Source organism: Hyaena hyaena, unplaced genomic scaffold (assembly GCF_003009895.1).
Source record: "Hyaena hyaena isolate Hyena2069 unplaced genomic scaffold, ASM300989v1 scaffold_102, whole genome shotgun sequence".
Taxonomy (NCBI): domain Eukaryota; kingdom Metazoa; phylum Chordata; class Mammalia; order Carnivora; family Hyaenidae; genus Hyaena; species Hyaena hyaena.
The window spans coordinates 2,336,906-2,353,277 of NW_024080734.1; the positions used below are offsets into that span (position 1 = coordinate 2,336,906).

At 53.0% G+C, this 16,372-nt stretch overlaps 1 protein-coding gene across 1 annotated transcript in view; it reads right to left on the bottom strand.

Moving 5' to 3' along the window:
- Positions 1-16,372, bottom strand: part of STK10 (serine/threonine kinase 10) — a 118,899-nt gene that overhangs the window by 92,827 nt on the left and 9,700 nt on the right. The window contains exon 2 of the mRNA XM_039235714.1: positions 197-361. Coding sequence (XP_039091645.1) covers positions 197-361 — 165 coding nt within the window. The remainder of the gene's footprint in view (positions 1-196; positions 362-16,372) is intronic.

Here is a 16,372-nt window from a genome sequence, read left to right on the forward strand (position 1 = left end):
CCCCCAAAAGTGGGGAGGCTATTGTAGAAAGGGAAGGAGAGGGGATCTGGAGCACCCAGGACGTCACCTGCTTCTCACCCCAGCCCGGCCCCCAGAGCAGACACTAGGGAAGAACGGGCAGCTGCAAACCAGCCTGCCCACCCCCCCGCCCCCGCCCGGCCACAAGGACCAAGAGGGGCGGGCGGGTAGCCCTTACCCATAGCTTTCCGTCATAGAAGTAGGCTCCCAGGAGCTTCACAATGTAGGGGTGGTCGCAGGTGGCCAGGATGTCGATCTCCACGGTGTAGTCCTCCAGCTCCTCCTCGCTCTTGGTCTCTATTACCTTGGCGGCCGCCAAGGCACCCGTCTCCTTGTTCTTGGCCTGCAGGGTGGAGACAAAGAGGGTGAGTGAGGCCGCCAGGCAGGAAACCGCGCCCCGGAAGCCAGCTCGGAGAGGCCCACGGCCGAGGCACGAGACCCTCCGCTGTTGACAGTGGCCGGCGCTGCTCATCGCATCAGTGCGGGGAGCGCGCATGACAGACGGCGACGGCGACCCATGCCGGTGTTGTTTAAAGTACAGCGCGTCCACATGATGCGATAAGTAAAAATCCACAACAGCGTCCCTACAAACACCAACACGGGAAGATGGCTACACTGTTGGGTAAGAGGGCCGAGTCACTGAACAATGAAGTGGTAGGACACACTTCTGTAATAGTGGAAAATTGGGGCGCCTGGGTGGCTCTGTCGCTTAAGCGCCCAGCTCTTGGTTTTTGCTCAGGTCATGATCTCACGGTTCCTGGGTTCAAGCCCTACACCGGTCTCAGCAATGATGGTATGGAGCCTGCTTGGGATTCTCTCCCTCTTTCTCTGCCCCTCCCCGGCTTGTGTGCACTGGTGCTCTCCCTCTCGCTCTCAAAATAAATAAACTTAAAAAAATGTTGAGTGGAAAACTGTTCATAAATGCTCACAACTGCACACAAATGCATGGAAAACTCTGCAAACATGCTGTCCGGCAGCAGGCTAGGAAGGTGCCTGTAATGGGGAGATTTAAAGGGCACCTTCACTCTCTGCATGTTGTTTAAAAACCTTAAATGGAACATTTCATACGTTCATTTGCATATCTCCCACACGTTAAAAGTAAAATGAAGAGGTTTTAAGTTCCTACCAAGTGCAGTGCAAGTGCTTCCTAGACACATCTCACTGGCATAACAACTGCTTATTTGATTAAAAAAAAAAAAAGAGGGGGGGGAATTTCACACCTACAAGGATAGCTAAAAAAAATTTCTTTTGAGACAGAGACAGAGAGCATGAGCAGGGGAGAGAGGCAGAGAGAGCGAGAGAGAGTCCCAAGCAGGCTCCTCACTCAGTATGGAGCCCGACGCAGATCATGACCTGAGCTGCAATCAGGAGTCAGACACTCAACCAACTGAGCCGGTTTTTTGAAAAATGAAAAACAGGGGCACCTGGCTGGCTCAGTCAGTAGAGCATGCAACTCTTGATCTCAGGGTCGTGAGTTCGAGCCCCGCATTAGGTGTAGAGATTACTTAAAAATAAAATCTAAAAGAAAAAGAAAGGAAGAAAAGTAAATGTCGGTGAGAATGTGGGAAAACTGGAGCCTTTGCGCATTGCTCGTGGGAAGGTAAAATGGGCACTCACCATGGATAACAGTTTGGGGATTTCTCAAAAGGTTAAACGTAGAACCACCATGGCCCTGCGGACAGACACAAAAGCACTGACAGCAGGGACCAGAGCAGAGGTCTGTCCACCAATGTTCACAGCAGCACTATCCACTAGCGTCAAAAGGTGCAAACGAGCCAAATGTCCATCCGCAGATGAATAAACAAACAAGAAGTGGAATATACCTTCAATGGAATGTTATTTGGTCTTGAAAGGGAAGGGAATTCTTTTTTCTCTTTTCTTTTTGTCTGGGAAACTCTGTATTTCTCCTTCTATCCTGAACGACAGCCTCGCTGGATAGAAAAAGGAAGGAAATTCTGACGCATGCTAGAACATAATGACCTCATGCTCAATGAAAAAAAGCCAAGTCACAAAAGAACAAATATCGTGTGAACCCACTTACGTGAGATGCCTACAGGAGTGAAATTCAGAGACAGGTCATATAATCGAGGCCACCAGGGTGAATGGAGAGTTAGTGTTTCACGGCACAGAGTTTCTGTTTGGGATGATGGAAAAGTTCTGGAAATGGACAGTAGGGAAGGTTGCACAACATTGTGAATGTACTTAGTGCCACTGAACTGTACTCTTAGGGCTAAAAATGGTCAGTGTTCTGCCATGCATACTTTACCACAATTTTAAGAACTGAGAGAGAGACAGAAAGAACACGTGAGCGGTGCAAGCAAAGTACCCATGAGGAGCTGGTGTCAGGGAAAGGGAACAGAGCCCACAGGCCCTCAGGCGGCCCCATGAGCCTCAAGGGCCGCTGGGAACATTCACCCACGGCACCGCGTGGGGCTCGGGTGTTTTAAGAGAGCCGCCAACATGGGCCCAGAGGGCAGGCCGGTCGTCTGGAGCCCTTGACTAGCCATCTGTGGGAAAGCACACAGAAAACGGGCTGCCCTGTGGTCCCCTCCTGAGGACAGTATCACGCGCCACTCACTTCACAGGACAGCTCTGCGAACCGCTCCTCTCCATGGTGATGGCCCAGCGGCCCCTGCAGGCCTAGCACCCCAAGAACAACAGTGAGCATTCGCATCCCCTCCCAGGACGCCAGAGTACCCAGCACCTCAGTGTCCCCATTCTACAGGCTTACAGAGGGGATGTGGCTGGAACTAGAATTTGAACCGAGCTCCAATAACTTCCAAGACCCTGAACACTTTCCCCTGCTGTACACGGTCTCCCTTATCAGCTCCGGAACTCAGAAGCCCTAAGACCAGATGCCCACAGGAACCTACGAGACAGCTCCCAGGCTAGCCCCGCACAGGGCACCCTCTCCGCAGAGACAGAGAGACCCTCACCCTGGCCTCAAGGTCCAGCCGGAGGCCCACCCTCTACTGCCAGTGACCAGAGAGCATGCTTGCGGGGAGAGGGGTAACTGCGAGGGGGCGGCAAACCCCGCCAGGGAACCTTGTGGAAGGGGATGATGCCAACAGGCAATGTTTACGCTCATCTGTGAACTGATTCTCAGGCTAGGTAACTGTTTCCTTTAACAGCGCTGCCAAGCCCCCAGGGGCCCCTGCGATGATAACAATGGTCTCCCATTGATCAAGGTCACTGGTCTCCACGTGGATTAGCTCCTTCATCTCTTCAACCTCTCTACATCCTGTGCTATGACTATCTCATGCACAGATAGTCAGAGGAGACTGAAGCAGAGTCCCCAGCACAGGTGACAGGGCCAGTCTGCATGGACGCAGCCCTGCTCCCAGGTCTGCACTCTGGCCGGCACACCCTTCCTCCACCAGGTCCCTTCCACATGAGGCCCAGAGGCCCAGTGCAGGGGAGGGAATTTCCTGTGGGGCCATAACCCAGGGTGAGTCCATGTGCTACAACTCACCTGCTCACTCGCCCCCCCGTAAGTGGGGGCCGCGCCCCTAAACTCTGTTTTGAAAGCTTGTCGAGAACACCCAAGAAACTCATGAATTCAGCCGTTGGGCACTTGCGCTCTGGTGCTCACTCGCATGTGCACACACTCTTTCTCTCTCACACCTGATTGCGTACCTACCCTTTCACTTCCGGGAAGGCTGATTTTTGAGTGCCCGCAAGAGGACCATCAAAGCACCCTTTCACACTGCACACCCCTCTCGCTCCTCCTCCTCTCCAAACCCAGAAGAGGAGGTAGGGCCCACTCTGCTCCTTTACCAGGAAGAAGGTGGAGAGCCTGGCAGGCAGCCAGGGCTAGGGCCTGGTGAGCACGCGACCACCTTGACCGTGCTCTCGCAGCACCCAGCCAGGGCAGCATGGGGGAGAGCTGAGCTGGGCAAACGCCACCCCCTCGATCATTCACCTTTCATTCCTGAGAGCCGGTCAAGGAGGCTTCGAGTCACCTCTTCCTGGGTTTCCTTACTAGTATTTCCTCCCAGAAGTCGGGGAGGCCCAGGCAGGGACCGTTTTCCATCAGCGCACAAAACCTGCCTTGCCCGTCGCCCTGAAAGGCAGCATTGACCACAGGGCCGGGCCTCCAGCTGGGCGCCAGTATCAACACCGAGGAGCGCCCGCTGCCCAGCACCTCGCTCGGATTACCAAGACCAGAGCCTGCCAGAAAGGGGTTAGCTGGCAGCGTCGAGGTGCAGAAAGTGACTTCGCCAAAATCACATTCTTTAGAAGTCTGGTTGAGGCAGCAATCTATCACCTCCATGCCAGAAGACGTAATAAAGGCTGATGATAAAAACAGCTAACACTGCCTGCGCACTCACTCTGTGCCAGGACGGGCCTTAAATGGAATTTCTCACCTCATTTCTCACCTCACCCTCCACCCAGCCCTTGGAGACAAGTATCAGTAACCCCAACTTCCAGATGAGAAAACAGAGGTTGCGAGATGCGTGGTGATTTGCCTCGGGTCACACAGCAAGCAGGGAGTGAAATCAGATCTGGATCAGAATGTGGCTGGCCTTGCTCAAAGAGCCTGAACTCTAAATCTCTTCCCAACCAGCCCTCTCTGGGGAGTACACAGAGCTCCCTGCTGCACCTCCCATTGCTGAAGATAAATGAATATAGACCACAACCGATAACATGCTTAGCAGTTACTAAGTAGTTAAAATACCAAACTTTAATCCGCCCACATGCCTCTACGGCAGGTATTCGCCATCAAGCCCATTTCCCAGATTAGCAAACTAAGGCTCAAAGGCTATCAGGACCCACCCAGGATTGTGAGCTGTGGTGGCCTCCATACCCCCCATCTCCACCCCCACAACCCTGCCCTTCAGTATTCTCTTGACTACACAAGGCTGCCGGGAATCAGCTTACTCCGGGTTCGTTCATTCAACCATATTCACTGAGCTCAGGTTCTAGGGGAGGCCCTTTTCTAGTGAACAGTTTTTGTTGGAAGGAGCACTGGTGGTAGGAGTTACTGCCCTCCCGTGACATAATTCACCCTTCCTGATTTTCCTTCGGGGCGAACCTAACCCACCCTCATTCCCAGTCCCTAAAATGCCCAGGAGCAGAATCCACCTCCATCTCTGGGAGTGGGTGGGTGACTCATGTAGGTCAATCAGAAGATGATTGGCCTAGGGAGGGGGATGTGATCACATCAGCCAATGAGCTGCAGCCTCAGAACAATAGCAGCGCTGGAAGAGATAACCCCTAACCCCACTTTATGCTAGCCTCTAGCATAAACATTTCATGAAAGTGAAACTCCCTGAAGCAACAGAGCCTAAAGAGGGCACAACAGGACACTGTTTGACCCCCTCAGTTAAGTTTTATACCAGTGAGGTACTATTGAAGAGCCTCATTTTATGTATAAGAAACCTCATGCTCAGAGAGGTAAAGCCACTTGCTCAAGAACACACAGGAGAACACAGGGCTGGGAGCTGAATTCAGGTCTCTGGGTTCAGTGTCCATGCTCCCTCTTTACCAGTGGTCAAATTCTGCAAAGGGCCTGTCTGGGCCTCAGTTTCTCCCCTGTGCAGTAGCAGGTAGGGAAATGATGCCCACGCTCTCTCAGTGGTCTGATGTGAGGGCATCTTGGAGAGTGGGTCGGTCCTGGAAAGCTGAGGGTGGTCCAAGGGGATGGGGCACCTGTGGGAGTTGACAGGCAAGGAGTTGCATCAAGAACAGTGGCTGTCTGTGGCCTCTGACGTCCATCTCTCCCACTGGCGGAGGCAAGGCTGGGGTCCAGCAAAGGACGGGGGAGCCCCCGCCCAGCCCGCCGCTGCTGGCTGGCAGTGACTAACGCCTCAGCCCACACCCTCGAGAGCAGACACACAGTGGCCACTTGTGTTTACTGGCCCAGGCACCTCAGTGGGAACAATCTTCCCCCTTGTGCGGCTCAGGCGCCCAGCCTGGAGGAGGTGGGCACAACCCTCACAGCAGGGAGCCCTGCCCCACCCGAGGGGCCATGGCCGGGCCAGTCCAGTCCACTCAGGAGCTGGGGGCTTCCTGGAAGTCTGTTACAAAGCAGCAGCTGGTGGGGACAACCCCCAGCCCACCCCTCCATTCCCAGCTGCAGTCTGATCACGGCGGCCCTCCCTCCTCCACCAGGGAAAGAGCTGAGATCACAGAACTCAGAGACCAGAAAGAATGTTAGCTCCTCTCCTAAATCCCAATGCCCCGGTGCCCTCTGCAGATGAGGGAACAGAGTCCACAAAAGTGACTGCAGCGACCAGGGTCTAGTCTGGGACAGCTGCCATCCCCCTTGCGGATTCACAACTCTCCTTTCCTTTGGCAACTGCTCCTCCCTCTGGGTGCAGGGGATTCACGAGGGGCCGAGCCCACCCGGTCCCAGTGCTCGGCGCAGGCCCAGCCACGCATTCCTGGCCCTCTCAGTCACTGCTGGCAGTTCACTTGCACAAGTGACCCAAGGCAGGCTGACAGAGTTGTACTGGGGTGGTTTGGGGGATGTTTTGGTTTTTCTTGGTTTTTTTATTTTTTTATTATTTTTTTTTAACATTTATTTATTGTTGAGAGACAGAGAGAGGCAGAGTGCAAGCAGGGGAGGGGCAGAGAGAGAGGGAGACACTGAATCTGAAACAGGCTCCAGGCTCTGGGCTGTCAGCACTGAGCCCGACGCGGGGCTCGAACTCACGAACTGTGAGATGATGACCTGAGCCAAGTCTGATGCTTAACCGACTGAGCCACTAAGGTGCCCCAGGGTTGTTTTGGGTTTTTGGTAAAGTTATTAGGAAAGAAGCTTTTTCTTTCTCTGGGGTTGCTAACCTGGTAGAATAGCAGGGTTTGAGAGCCCATGTGGCCATTCCTTCCGAGACCCTGCCTGAGGATGAAGCCAAGACAAAGGAAGCAGGGCCACAAATGGAGGAGGGCAAATGCTGAGGTGTGAGGACACCTGGAGCCAGCTGTTCCTGAACACAGGGTCTGCCCTTAGACTTTTCAGTTACATGGATCCCTTCCGGACTTCTGTCATTTGCCAACAAAAAGTAAGTACGTTTGCCATCTCTGGGCATATTCCAGCACTTTACCACACGCCACAGACGACCTAACTGATAACCCAGGACACAAAGCCCCAAGTGGAAAACATGGTTACTAACAGGCCACAGGAAACAGAAACCAGGGGATTCTTCTACAAAAAAAACAAAATGAAACAGAACACCCTTCCTCTCAAAAAGTAGAGATTTATATTTATTAAATTAACAAAAACAAGGAAGAATGACAACTTCCAGCACTGGTGGCAAAGCAGGTGGTAAAATGGGTATGCTCTTTACTGACAAAAATACACAGGTTCCATTTGTTTTAATGTTTATTTTTGAGAGAGAGTGTGTGTGAGTAGGGGAGGGGCAGACAGAGAAAGGGAGACAGGAGATCTGAAGCCGGGTTCGTGCCCACCAGCAGCAAGCCCCATGCAGGGCTAGAACTCTCAAACTACAAGATCATGACCTGAGGTGAAGTTGGATAACCGACTGAGCCACCCAGGAGCCCAGATTCAATCTTCCAAAGACAAAAACCAGCAATAGGTTTTAAAATCCTTAACAATATCTTGTAAGCCTGTCAGCCCCCCAGTTCCTGAGAATTTAAGGCCAGGAAATTATTCAAGTAAAGACAACAAAAGAAATGTACTAGGATCATGGTCGCGGTAATCCAGAACAATGGCAAAAAAAAGAAAAAAAAAAACAGAAAGAACCTAAATGTTCAACAGTAAGTGGTTAAATGAACTCAGTGGGGTATTTAAGAACCCTTTAAAATGATCAATAGGAAAACATATAGTAACAAGAAAAAAATCATTAAGCCATGAGAATAAGCCAACAAAGCAGGATAATAAAATGGGGCAAAGCTAGAACTTTGGGGAGATCGAGTGCACCCTACAAATCAGGAGAACCTGAAAACACAGCAAAAAGAATACAAGTGGTTTGTAAAAGTTCATTTCCCTCCATGGCATCTGACAATAATCCACAGGGGTCCCAGCAAGGACAGAGCAAGGATGACGACCCAGAAGTAACCACTTTATCTTGACCTTGTCTTGAATGCATCCGGAGATGGGCACACCTGTCCTCTCAGGAACCCTCTGGAGCTGTGCCGTCCAATATGGCAGCTACCAGCCACAGCGAAGAGAGGAGACAGCACATCCCTACCGCCGCACAAAGTTCCAGGAAGCAGCTATGAACAGAAGGCTGCACCTGGCAGAAAATACCTTCTCATAAAGGTGAGGGAGCATCTGAAACTCACTCTCGTGTTCCAGACCCAGCCTCAGAAACATGCATTTCTTTGTCTAGGAAGAAACAAAGGTCTCACGAGCAAAGAGTGGGTACAACCTCAGGTGGTGATCTTTCTGGACTCAGGTCTCCTAGCAACGTAACCGGAAGGCAGGCAGGGAGGAGGCAGGGAGGCGTGAGGGAAGGCTCCCAGCTGACCTGTCAGATGAGCAGCCTGGGCGTGTGGGCCAGAGCCAAAGAATGGAATCCTGTCCTCTGGATGCTGGATGGCTGTGCCAGGCACGTGGCAAATACGGGTCAGGCCGCTGGAACCAAGGAGAGGCTCGGTGTGTGTCCTACAATACACAGCTGTGGCGTCCCTGCCCGAAAACATTTTCTCTGTGTCTGCAGTGAGGCGTGTTACCACTCACAGGAGAGGCTCCCACTCTGTTATGGAGGGAGGAAATCTGGCCCCACAAGGTCACGGCAGGACTGGCCACGTGCAGGGGAAGGGGCCCAGGGTAAATCCAGGCAGGGTGGCCTGAGGGCACCAGATGCAGAGCCAGGAGGGGCGGCCAATGTGGCCTTGGGTTCAGATTTCACTAACCCTCCCTGGTTGGGGAGGGGGCGGGGGGGGGTCCGTGGAGGAGGGAGCCTGTGTACCACCGCCCCGCTTGCCAGAGGCTTGGGTCCCGTGGGCCTCATGAAGAAGGCCGGCCAGGCCCTCCATGGTCTCCTGAGGCGAGATAAGCACCCACCCCCGGCCCCCCAGCATCCAGTGGATGTCCACGAGGTACATGGACGGCTACTATTTAAAAAATGAAGGCCCTGTCCCAGGTCATGCGGCTAGGAAGAGCGGTCAGGACTCGACGCAGGCCCAGCCTTCTGCCCAGGGCCCTTCCCCTTCAGGAGCCCTCCTCACCCCCACCCAGAGGAAGTATCTCCAGAAGCTCCAAGGTTCTGTGTGTGCCCTTCCTCCTTCCCCTTCTCTTCCTTCACCCATTTGGGGCAACCTTCAGTGGCTCCCTGCTGCTGAGGCAAAGCCCAAACTCCCCAGCCTGGGACGCGGAGCCCTGGTGACTTACCCCTTCTGCTTTTCCAGGGTTCCACTGCTCCTCCAAATACACCCCCTGCCGCAGCCAATGCCCTCCTGCTTCCTACTTCCATGCCTTTCTGTCTGCTCTTCCCCCGCCCCTGGAGTGCCTTCCCCATACCTGTGTTTATCCCACAAAGTCTACCTCCACGGGCTGTTCCGTGAGGTGCTCCCCAACTACTATTTCACACCTTATTCGGGCTTTCTTTACAGACTCCTGGTAGCCCAGTCATCTGTGTTCAGAGATTCCCTCTCTGACTTGGTTGTAAGCCCATGTCCGATTCATGCTAGTCTACCCCACAGAGCCCGGCACAGCATATCCGGTGGACAGGAGGCTGGGAGGGCGGGTCAATGGGAAGATGGGAGAATGGGTGGGTAGCTGGATGGACGGGTGGACGATGATAGGAGGGTGGGTGGACGGGTTAGTGGAAGAGAGGGAGGGAGAGAGGGTTATATGGAAGGATGGGTGTGTGGACGGAGGGACGGACAGACGGGAGAGTGAGCAAGCAGGAATATGAATGGGTGCATGGGAGATGAGGTGTATGTGAGAGAGGAATAAAGGAACGAAAAGCATGACTAGACAGTAAATAATCAACAAATCTTTTTTCCCCAAAAGGCACTAGAGCCTGCCTTTTTTTTTTTTTTAAATTTGAGAGAGAGATCTTGCACGTGTGCATGCGCACACATGAGCAAGCAAGGAGGGGCAGAGAGAGAGGGAGGGAGAATGTCAAGCAGGCTCTGCGCTATCAGTGCAAAGCCTGATGCAGGGTTCAAACTCGCAAACCATGAGATCATGACCTGAGCTGAAATCCAGAGTCAGATGCTTAACTGACTGAGCCCCCCAGGCGCCCTGAGCTTACATTGTTGGCTTCTATGAACACCAGACTCTCTCCTTCCCCTAATATTGTAGCCAAGAAAAGTTTTTTCGACAAGCACCTACCCTACTCCATCCCACCCATGTCCCCATCTTGGCCAACTTAGAAATGGGCACATTTCTATCAAGTGACTGTAGAATGGAAAGAGCACAGGACCTAGGTTCAAACTCCAGCTCTACTACTTATCAGCCGAGTGCCCTTCAGGAAGGCAAGAAACCAGACATCAGGTTCCTGACAGAGATGTGGATAGTCCCAGAGACACATGAGAAAGCGGATGCACCCACCATGGGTTAATGGGCCAACTACTGGCTGTTACAGTCCTCCCTTAGCCCCGTGTGTGTTTGATTTTCAAAAATCCAAAAACACGTTTAACTTGTTCACCAACATATCTGCCACCATGTTCACCCACAGTATACACTAAGTATTTTTAAATTACAGATGGATGAATGAATTGGCATTTGTACCTCCATGCAAAAATAGAAATGATGTCCTCCACCTAAGGATAGAAAGGAAAGTGACAAAGGGCGCCTGGGTGGCTCAGTCGGTTGGGCGTCCGACTTCGCCTCGGGTCATGATCTCGCGGTTCGTGGGTTCGAGCCCCACGTCAGGCTCTGTGCTGACTGCTAGTTCAGAGCCTGGAGGCTGCTTCAGATTCTGTGTCTCCCTCTCTCTCTCACCCTCCTCTGCTCACACAGTCTCTCTCAAAAATAAATAAAACATTAAAAAATTTTTGAAAGGAAAGTGATAAGAAATCCACTTCCTCCTCGACATACTTATATTCCTGAATCCCTAGCTGTTCTCTGGTTCTGAGAGCTGTCTCCTCTCTACCTTGGGGAAGCCAAAGCCTTTGACTGCGCAGGATATCCACACTTAAGGAGTCCTGCCAAGTGGAGAGAAACCACTTCCCTATCAATAATCGCTGGGCCAAGTTTCAGCTCAGGACAAACGAGACTGCCAAGCTTTGGAACAAGTGACACTTAAGGATGGCAAAGACTGGGAAGCACAAAGCAGAGGAGTGGTAAGGCTTCCAAAGACGGCCATTGAATACTCTCTGCGGGGGGCGGGGGGAGAGGCCTGGCAAGCCATCCTCGCTCCGCAGGGAAAGGCTGAGCCTCCAAATCCTTCTGTGCCAGCAAATAAAAAACCAAAACCCAATAGGATTAGCCTCAAAGATACCACACGGTGGCCTTGACAGAAAACCTCAGCAAGGCCAGGGATGTGGGAGCCTTCCGATCTCAGCTCTTCAAAGTGATAGGGATCCCACCCCACCTAGTGCTGATAAAGGAGTTGGGAAAGATGATGGAGAGCTGCTGCTCCCACTTCTCCCAAGCCCCTGGAGCCAGAGGAGGGCCCGCAGAGCAATGGGTGCTGAGTCACAGCGGGAGGGCGGCGCGGGGTCAAGAGCACAGAGAAGGGAGAGAAGGAAGCACCTGTCTCCAGGGCCTCCTCCCGCCAGCACCACCCAGTCAGTGTATAAGGCTTACCTCCCTCCATCTTCACCACAGCCTCCGGGGCCGGGCCGTGTGCTCTTACCAACCTGGCTTTCCAAGCAGTCCCAAACCTCAGAGCTTAAAACTGCTTTAACACTTTCGATCAACAGTAACTTTTGTGTTTTGTGTGTTGTCTTAAAGCAATACACCCTCATTAAAGAGAGACAAGGGGTGCCTGGGTGGCTCAGTCAACTGAGCACTCAACTCTTGATCTCAACCCAGGTCATGATCTCAGTTTGTGAATTCGAGCCCCTTGCTTGTGATGCCCTCTCTCTCGGCTCTCTCTGCTCCCTCTTCTCAAAAATAAATAAATAAACATTAAAAAACAAAAGAGTCTTCAAAACATATTATTACAAAGAAGACAATCGAACCACCAGTAATCCCTTGAACGGACCTAAAAGGTATCATGCTAAGTGAAACGAAATGAGACAGAAAGACAAGCACCTAATGATTTCACTTATACACAGAATCTAAAACAAACAAATGAACCAACAGACAGACTCTTAAACACAGAGAAGTGGTGGTTGTCAGAGGGGGGTGGTGGGAGGTAGTGAAATAGTTAAAGAGGACTAAGAGGTACAAACGTCCAGTTATAAAATAAGTCATGGAGATAAAAATTACAATATAGGGGGGCACCTCAGTGGCTCAGTCAGTTAAGCGTCTGACTTCGGCTCAGGTCATGATCTCACATTCGCGGGTTCGAGCCCCGCGCTGGCCTCTGTGGTGACGAGCTCAGAGCCTGGAGCCTGCTTCAGATTCTGTGTCTCCCTCTCTCTCTGCCCCTACCCCTCTCATGCTCTGTCTCTCTCTGTCTCAAAAATAAATAAAACATTTTTTAAAAATTACAATATAGGGAATATGGTCAATAACACTGTGATAACGCTGCTTGGGGACAGATGGTAACCTCTCATTGCGGTGAGCTCCGAGTATCACACTGAATTACGGAATCATGCAGGCCGCTAATAGAAACGTACAGAACACCGTGCGTTAATTACACCTCAGTTAAAGAAAAACACCCATAATCGTGGAGAAAACTGCCTTTAGCACTTTGTAGCACCTCCTGCCAGTGAATATTATGGCTGTACCCACCCTAACCGTTCCCAGCTGTGGGACCCAGGGGACTTACGTGACCTCCCCATCCCTCACTTTCCTCCTCTGTACAATACAGATGCTAGCAATTTCTGCCTCGCAGGCTGTTGTGCGCATTCGCTGCACTAATATGTGAAAGACGCTCGGCACAGAGCTGGCCAGAGGCGAGCACCCCACAAATGTTTGTCCACTATTCCCTCTCTCCACAGATTATCTTCTTCCACACCTTACGGAAGTGAGGTTCAACTGGGCACACTGACGTGTCATTTTCATTTCACTGAACAATATGCGCATGTATTGTGTGCAGTGACTGTCATGCCGTTTAACAATGCATCACGAACAGCCCTTTGGATGACAAAACACTCCTCCACAGTATTGCTGCCAGCAGCTGCAGACTGTTGTTCCCCTGAAGGGCAGGGCCATCAAAGACCGGACAAAGGGTCAGGCCACTCCACACTACCACTTGGTGCTGCATCCGGAGGCCCGAGACCTGATTACGTGATGCCAGAAAGCTCTCCACATGGCTGCGGGCCGCTTCATGCCTCACAGTCACACAGGCAGGCAGCCCTCCCCACGCCCTGGCCGACACTAGGTACTAACATGGAAAGCCAGGGGTGCCCGGGTGGCTCAGTGGGTTGAGCATCTGACTTTGGCTCAGGTCATGATCTCACAGCATGCGAGTTCAAGCCCCACATCAGGCTCTGTGCTGACAGCTCAGAGCCTGGAGCTTCAGATTCTGGGTCTCCGTCTCTCTCTGCCCCTCCCCTGATCACACCCACTCTCTCTCTCTCTCTCTCTCTCTCTCTCTCTCTCTCTCAAAAATTAACAAACATTAATAAGCACGTCAAGCTGGGCTCAGGCCAGTTCTGCTCTATCCTGGCTGTGTGTCCTTAGGCACCAGCCTCCTAAGACTGCAGGTGCATAGACACGGACTTGGGAACCGTCGTGTGGCACACCTGGAATAACACTGTGCATGAATCACACTTCGGTTACAAACAGAACACCCACAATCCCGGGGAAAGCTGCCGTTAACATCTGGGAGTACCTCCTGCCTGGATTCCACGGTGCAGGACGGGAATTAGGTCCCACTTGTGAGAGGGATGCTATTATCCCCACTTTGCAGAGAAGGAAACTGAGGCTCAGAGGGGTAACATCACTTGCCCAAAGTCACACAGCAGAGACGATGGCTGAGCTGGGACCTGTGCACCACCAAGCCAGGAGCCTCGGAGGCGGGGCTCCCATGGGAGGGCTGGGGTGCCCCACAGACCTTCTGAGGCTCACCTCGCCGGCTGCAGTAGATGGTCTGCAGACCAGGCAGAGCCCGGGACAGAGGGGCACTGGTTCCTCGTTACCGTAGGCACCAACCTCCCCATGCCCCACCTTGGTCAACAGGAGCAGCAGTGGGTTTCTTGTCACCTCAAAGTGGGGTGGGGATGGAGGGCACCGGAGGGGGAAGAAGGCTTGGAAAAGAGCCAGGAGAACCAGAGCCCACCAAGCAGCAAAACAAAGGCAGAAGGAACCTCAAGGCCGCACAGGGAAGCAGGCCAGCTCTGATGGGGTCATTGCCTCAGGCCAACAAAGCCAGCTTTGATGGTGGCAACCGCCTCGCCTTGGGGGCCAAGAACTGGGTCTGGGCTCCCAGACAAAACAGGCTGCAGCTTTCCAGGAAGGAGGGCAAAGGCAGGAGAGCCCTGGGGGACACGAGTGAGCCTCTTCCACCCCGCAGAGCGCAGGGAGTGAGACTGCCACCTTCTCAAAGGCTGGAAGGAGCCTCTTTATCCCGTTCTTCGATGTGACACAGCAAGAGAGCAAGAAGCCTTGGGCTGCTCCCCAGGAACCCATCGCGCCAACTTGTACGCAAGAAGCAGCCTCCTGGGTGACCAACAACGGGAGGTAGGCCAGGGGCCTCCAGCGACTCTGCCTGCCCGGCCTCAGGAGCCAGCTGTGCCAGTCACCCCGCAGAACTCAGCAGCAGCCCAAGGACATTTACTTCCCCCTCCACTCCACGCACTGTGCTGAGGACTGGCCGGGTCTCAATCTTCTATTAAGTTCTCTAAGGGAACCACGAGTTTGATCCTCGTTTTACAGCTCGAGATACTGAGGGGCACAGAGAGGGGAGGTGCATTCCCCAAGGTCACACAGCAAGTAGGCAGAGAAACGAGGAGCCAGCTCAGCACTGATCCCTGTGCCTATACTCATGATCCCAGTGCTGGGCCTGCCTACAGAGAGAGGAAGCTGGGGCTGGCATTTACTCATTCATAGTTCATTCATACGGGAGAAATTAACTGAGCATCTACTATGTTAGCCACCCTTTGGGGACCTTACATCTTCCAGAGAGGAAAGAAAATAAACAAGACAACACACAAAAGAAACCCAGTCTGTGACTGGAGCTCCCAAGGAAATCAGCAGAGAACTGTCACCATGGCCAGGGAGGGGTGGTCAGGCAGGCCTCTCTGAGAGGGGACATGTAAATTGAGACTCAGAGGATGAGAAGGAGCCCTGACTGCACAGAGTCATAGGAAGAGAGTGGGAGGCAGAGAGAATAGCAAGTACAAAGGTCCTGAGACAGAAAAGGGATGTCCTTCCTTCAACTCCTCTAAGTGGCCCCACCCAACTCCCCCAATGGACAGAGGCTGGCTAGAGTTAACTCTTCAGTCACCCGCACAGTGGTTAAACCTCTGGAGTCCCAGGGCCTCAATTCTGGCTCTGGTATTGCCGGTTAGTGAGGAAACAAAATAAGCAAGCTATGCGGAAAGGAAGAAAAACATATGTAGCAAAGGGGAAAGCAGAGAAAGGGGAAGAGAGAAGAGAGTGCGTGAAGAGGAAGGTGAGTGCAGGGGAGGAGGGAGAAGGGGGTGGGGAGAAAGGGGAAGGGAGGAGGAAGTCCTTGGGGGTAAGGTGACTCCCTCCCCTGCTGGCAGCCCTCAGGAGCACCCAGAACCTTAGGGCGCTGTGGCACCAGCACGCCCACACCCACCAGAGCCCCGGGAGGAGGCCAGGAGCTTTCCCTGCCACTTCCTCTGTGAGCCTGAGCCCTGCCTACACCAGTCACCACTTCCTCTGCGTGACAGGCCGCCGCCCCCATCTCGGGGCTCAGACCCAACCAAGGCTGAGGCAGGCCTAGAAGGAGGGTCACGTCCCTGGGCGCAGAAACAGCAAGGACACAGGGAGACACCACACTGAAGTGGCCCTGGAACCTCTCCTCACACTAAGCCCCCTCGTCTTTCCCTCCACACTGTACAGGACGAAAGGCTCAGGCCCTCAGCCAGAAACATCTAGATTCAAGTCCCGGCCTCACCATGGAAAAGCTGTGTGAGCCTAAGCAAGTCCATCAAGGTACCTCTCTGGGCCTCTGCCTCATCGGGCGCGGAGAGAGGCTGCTGCCCCTGGACTCTCACGAGGTCAGCAGAAGCATCAAGGGTGGACCGATGAGAGTAGCAGCTCCCAGCCTGCTTACCTCCTTAGCCTTGGAACCGCAGGCCTGGCCCCTGGGAAGTGCTCAGTGACTACTTCCAAAGGCTAACATTGATTTGAGCTTTTCCACGGACCTGGGCCAAGTGCTTTACATGGGTTATCTCACTCTCCAATGCC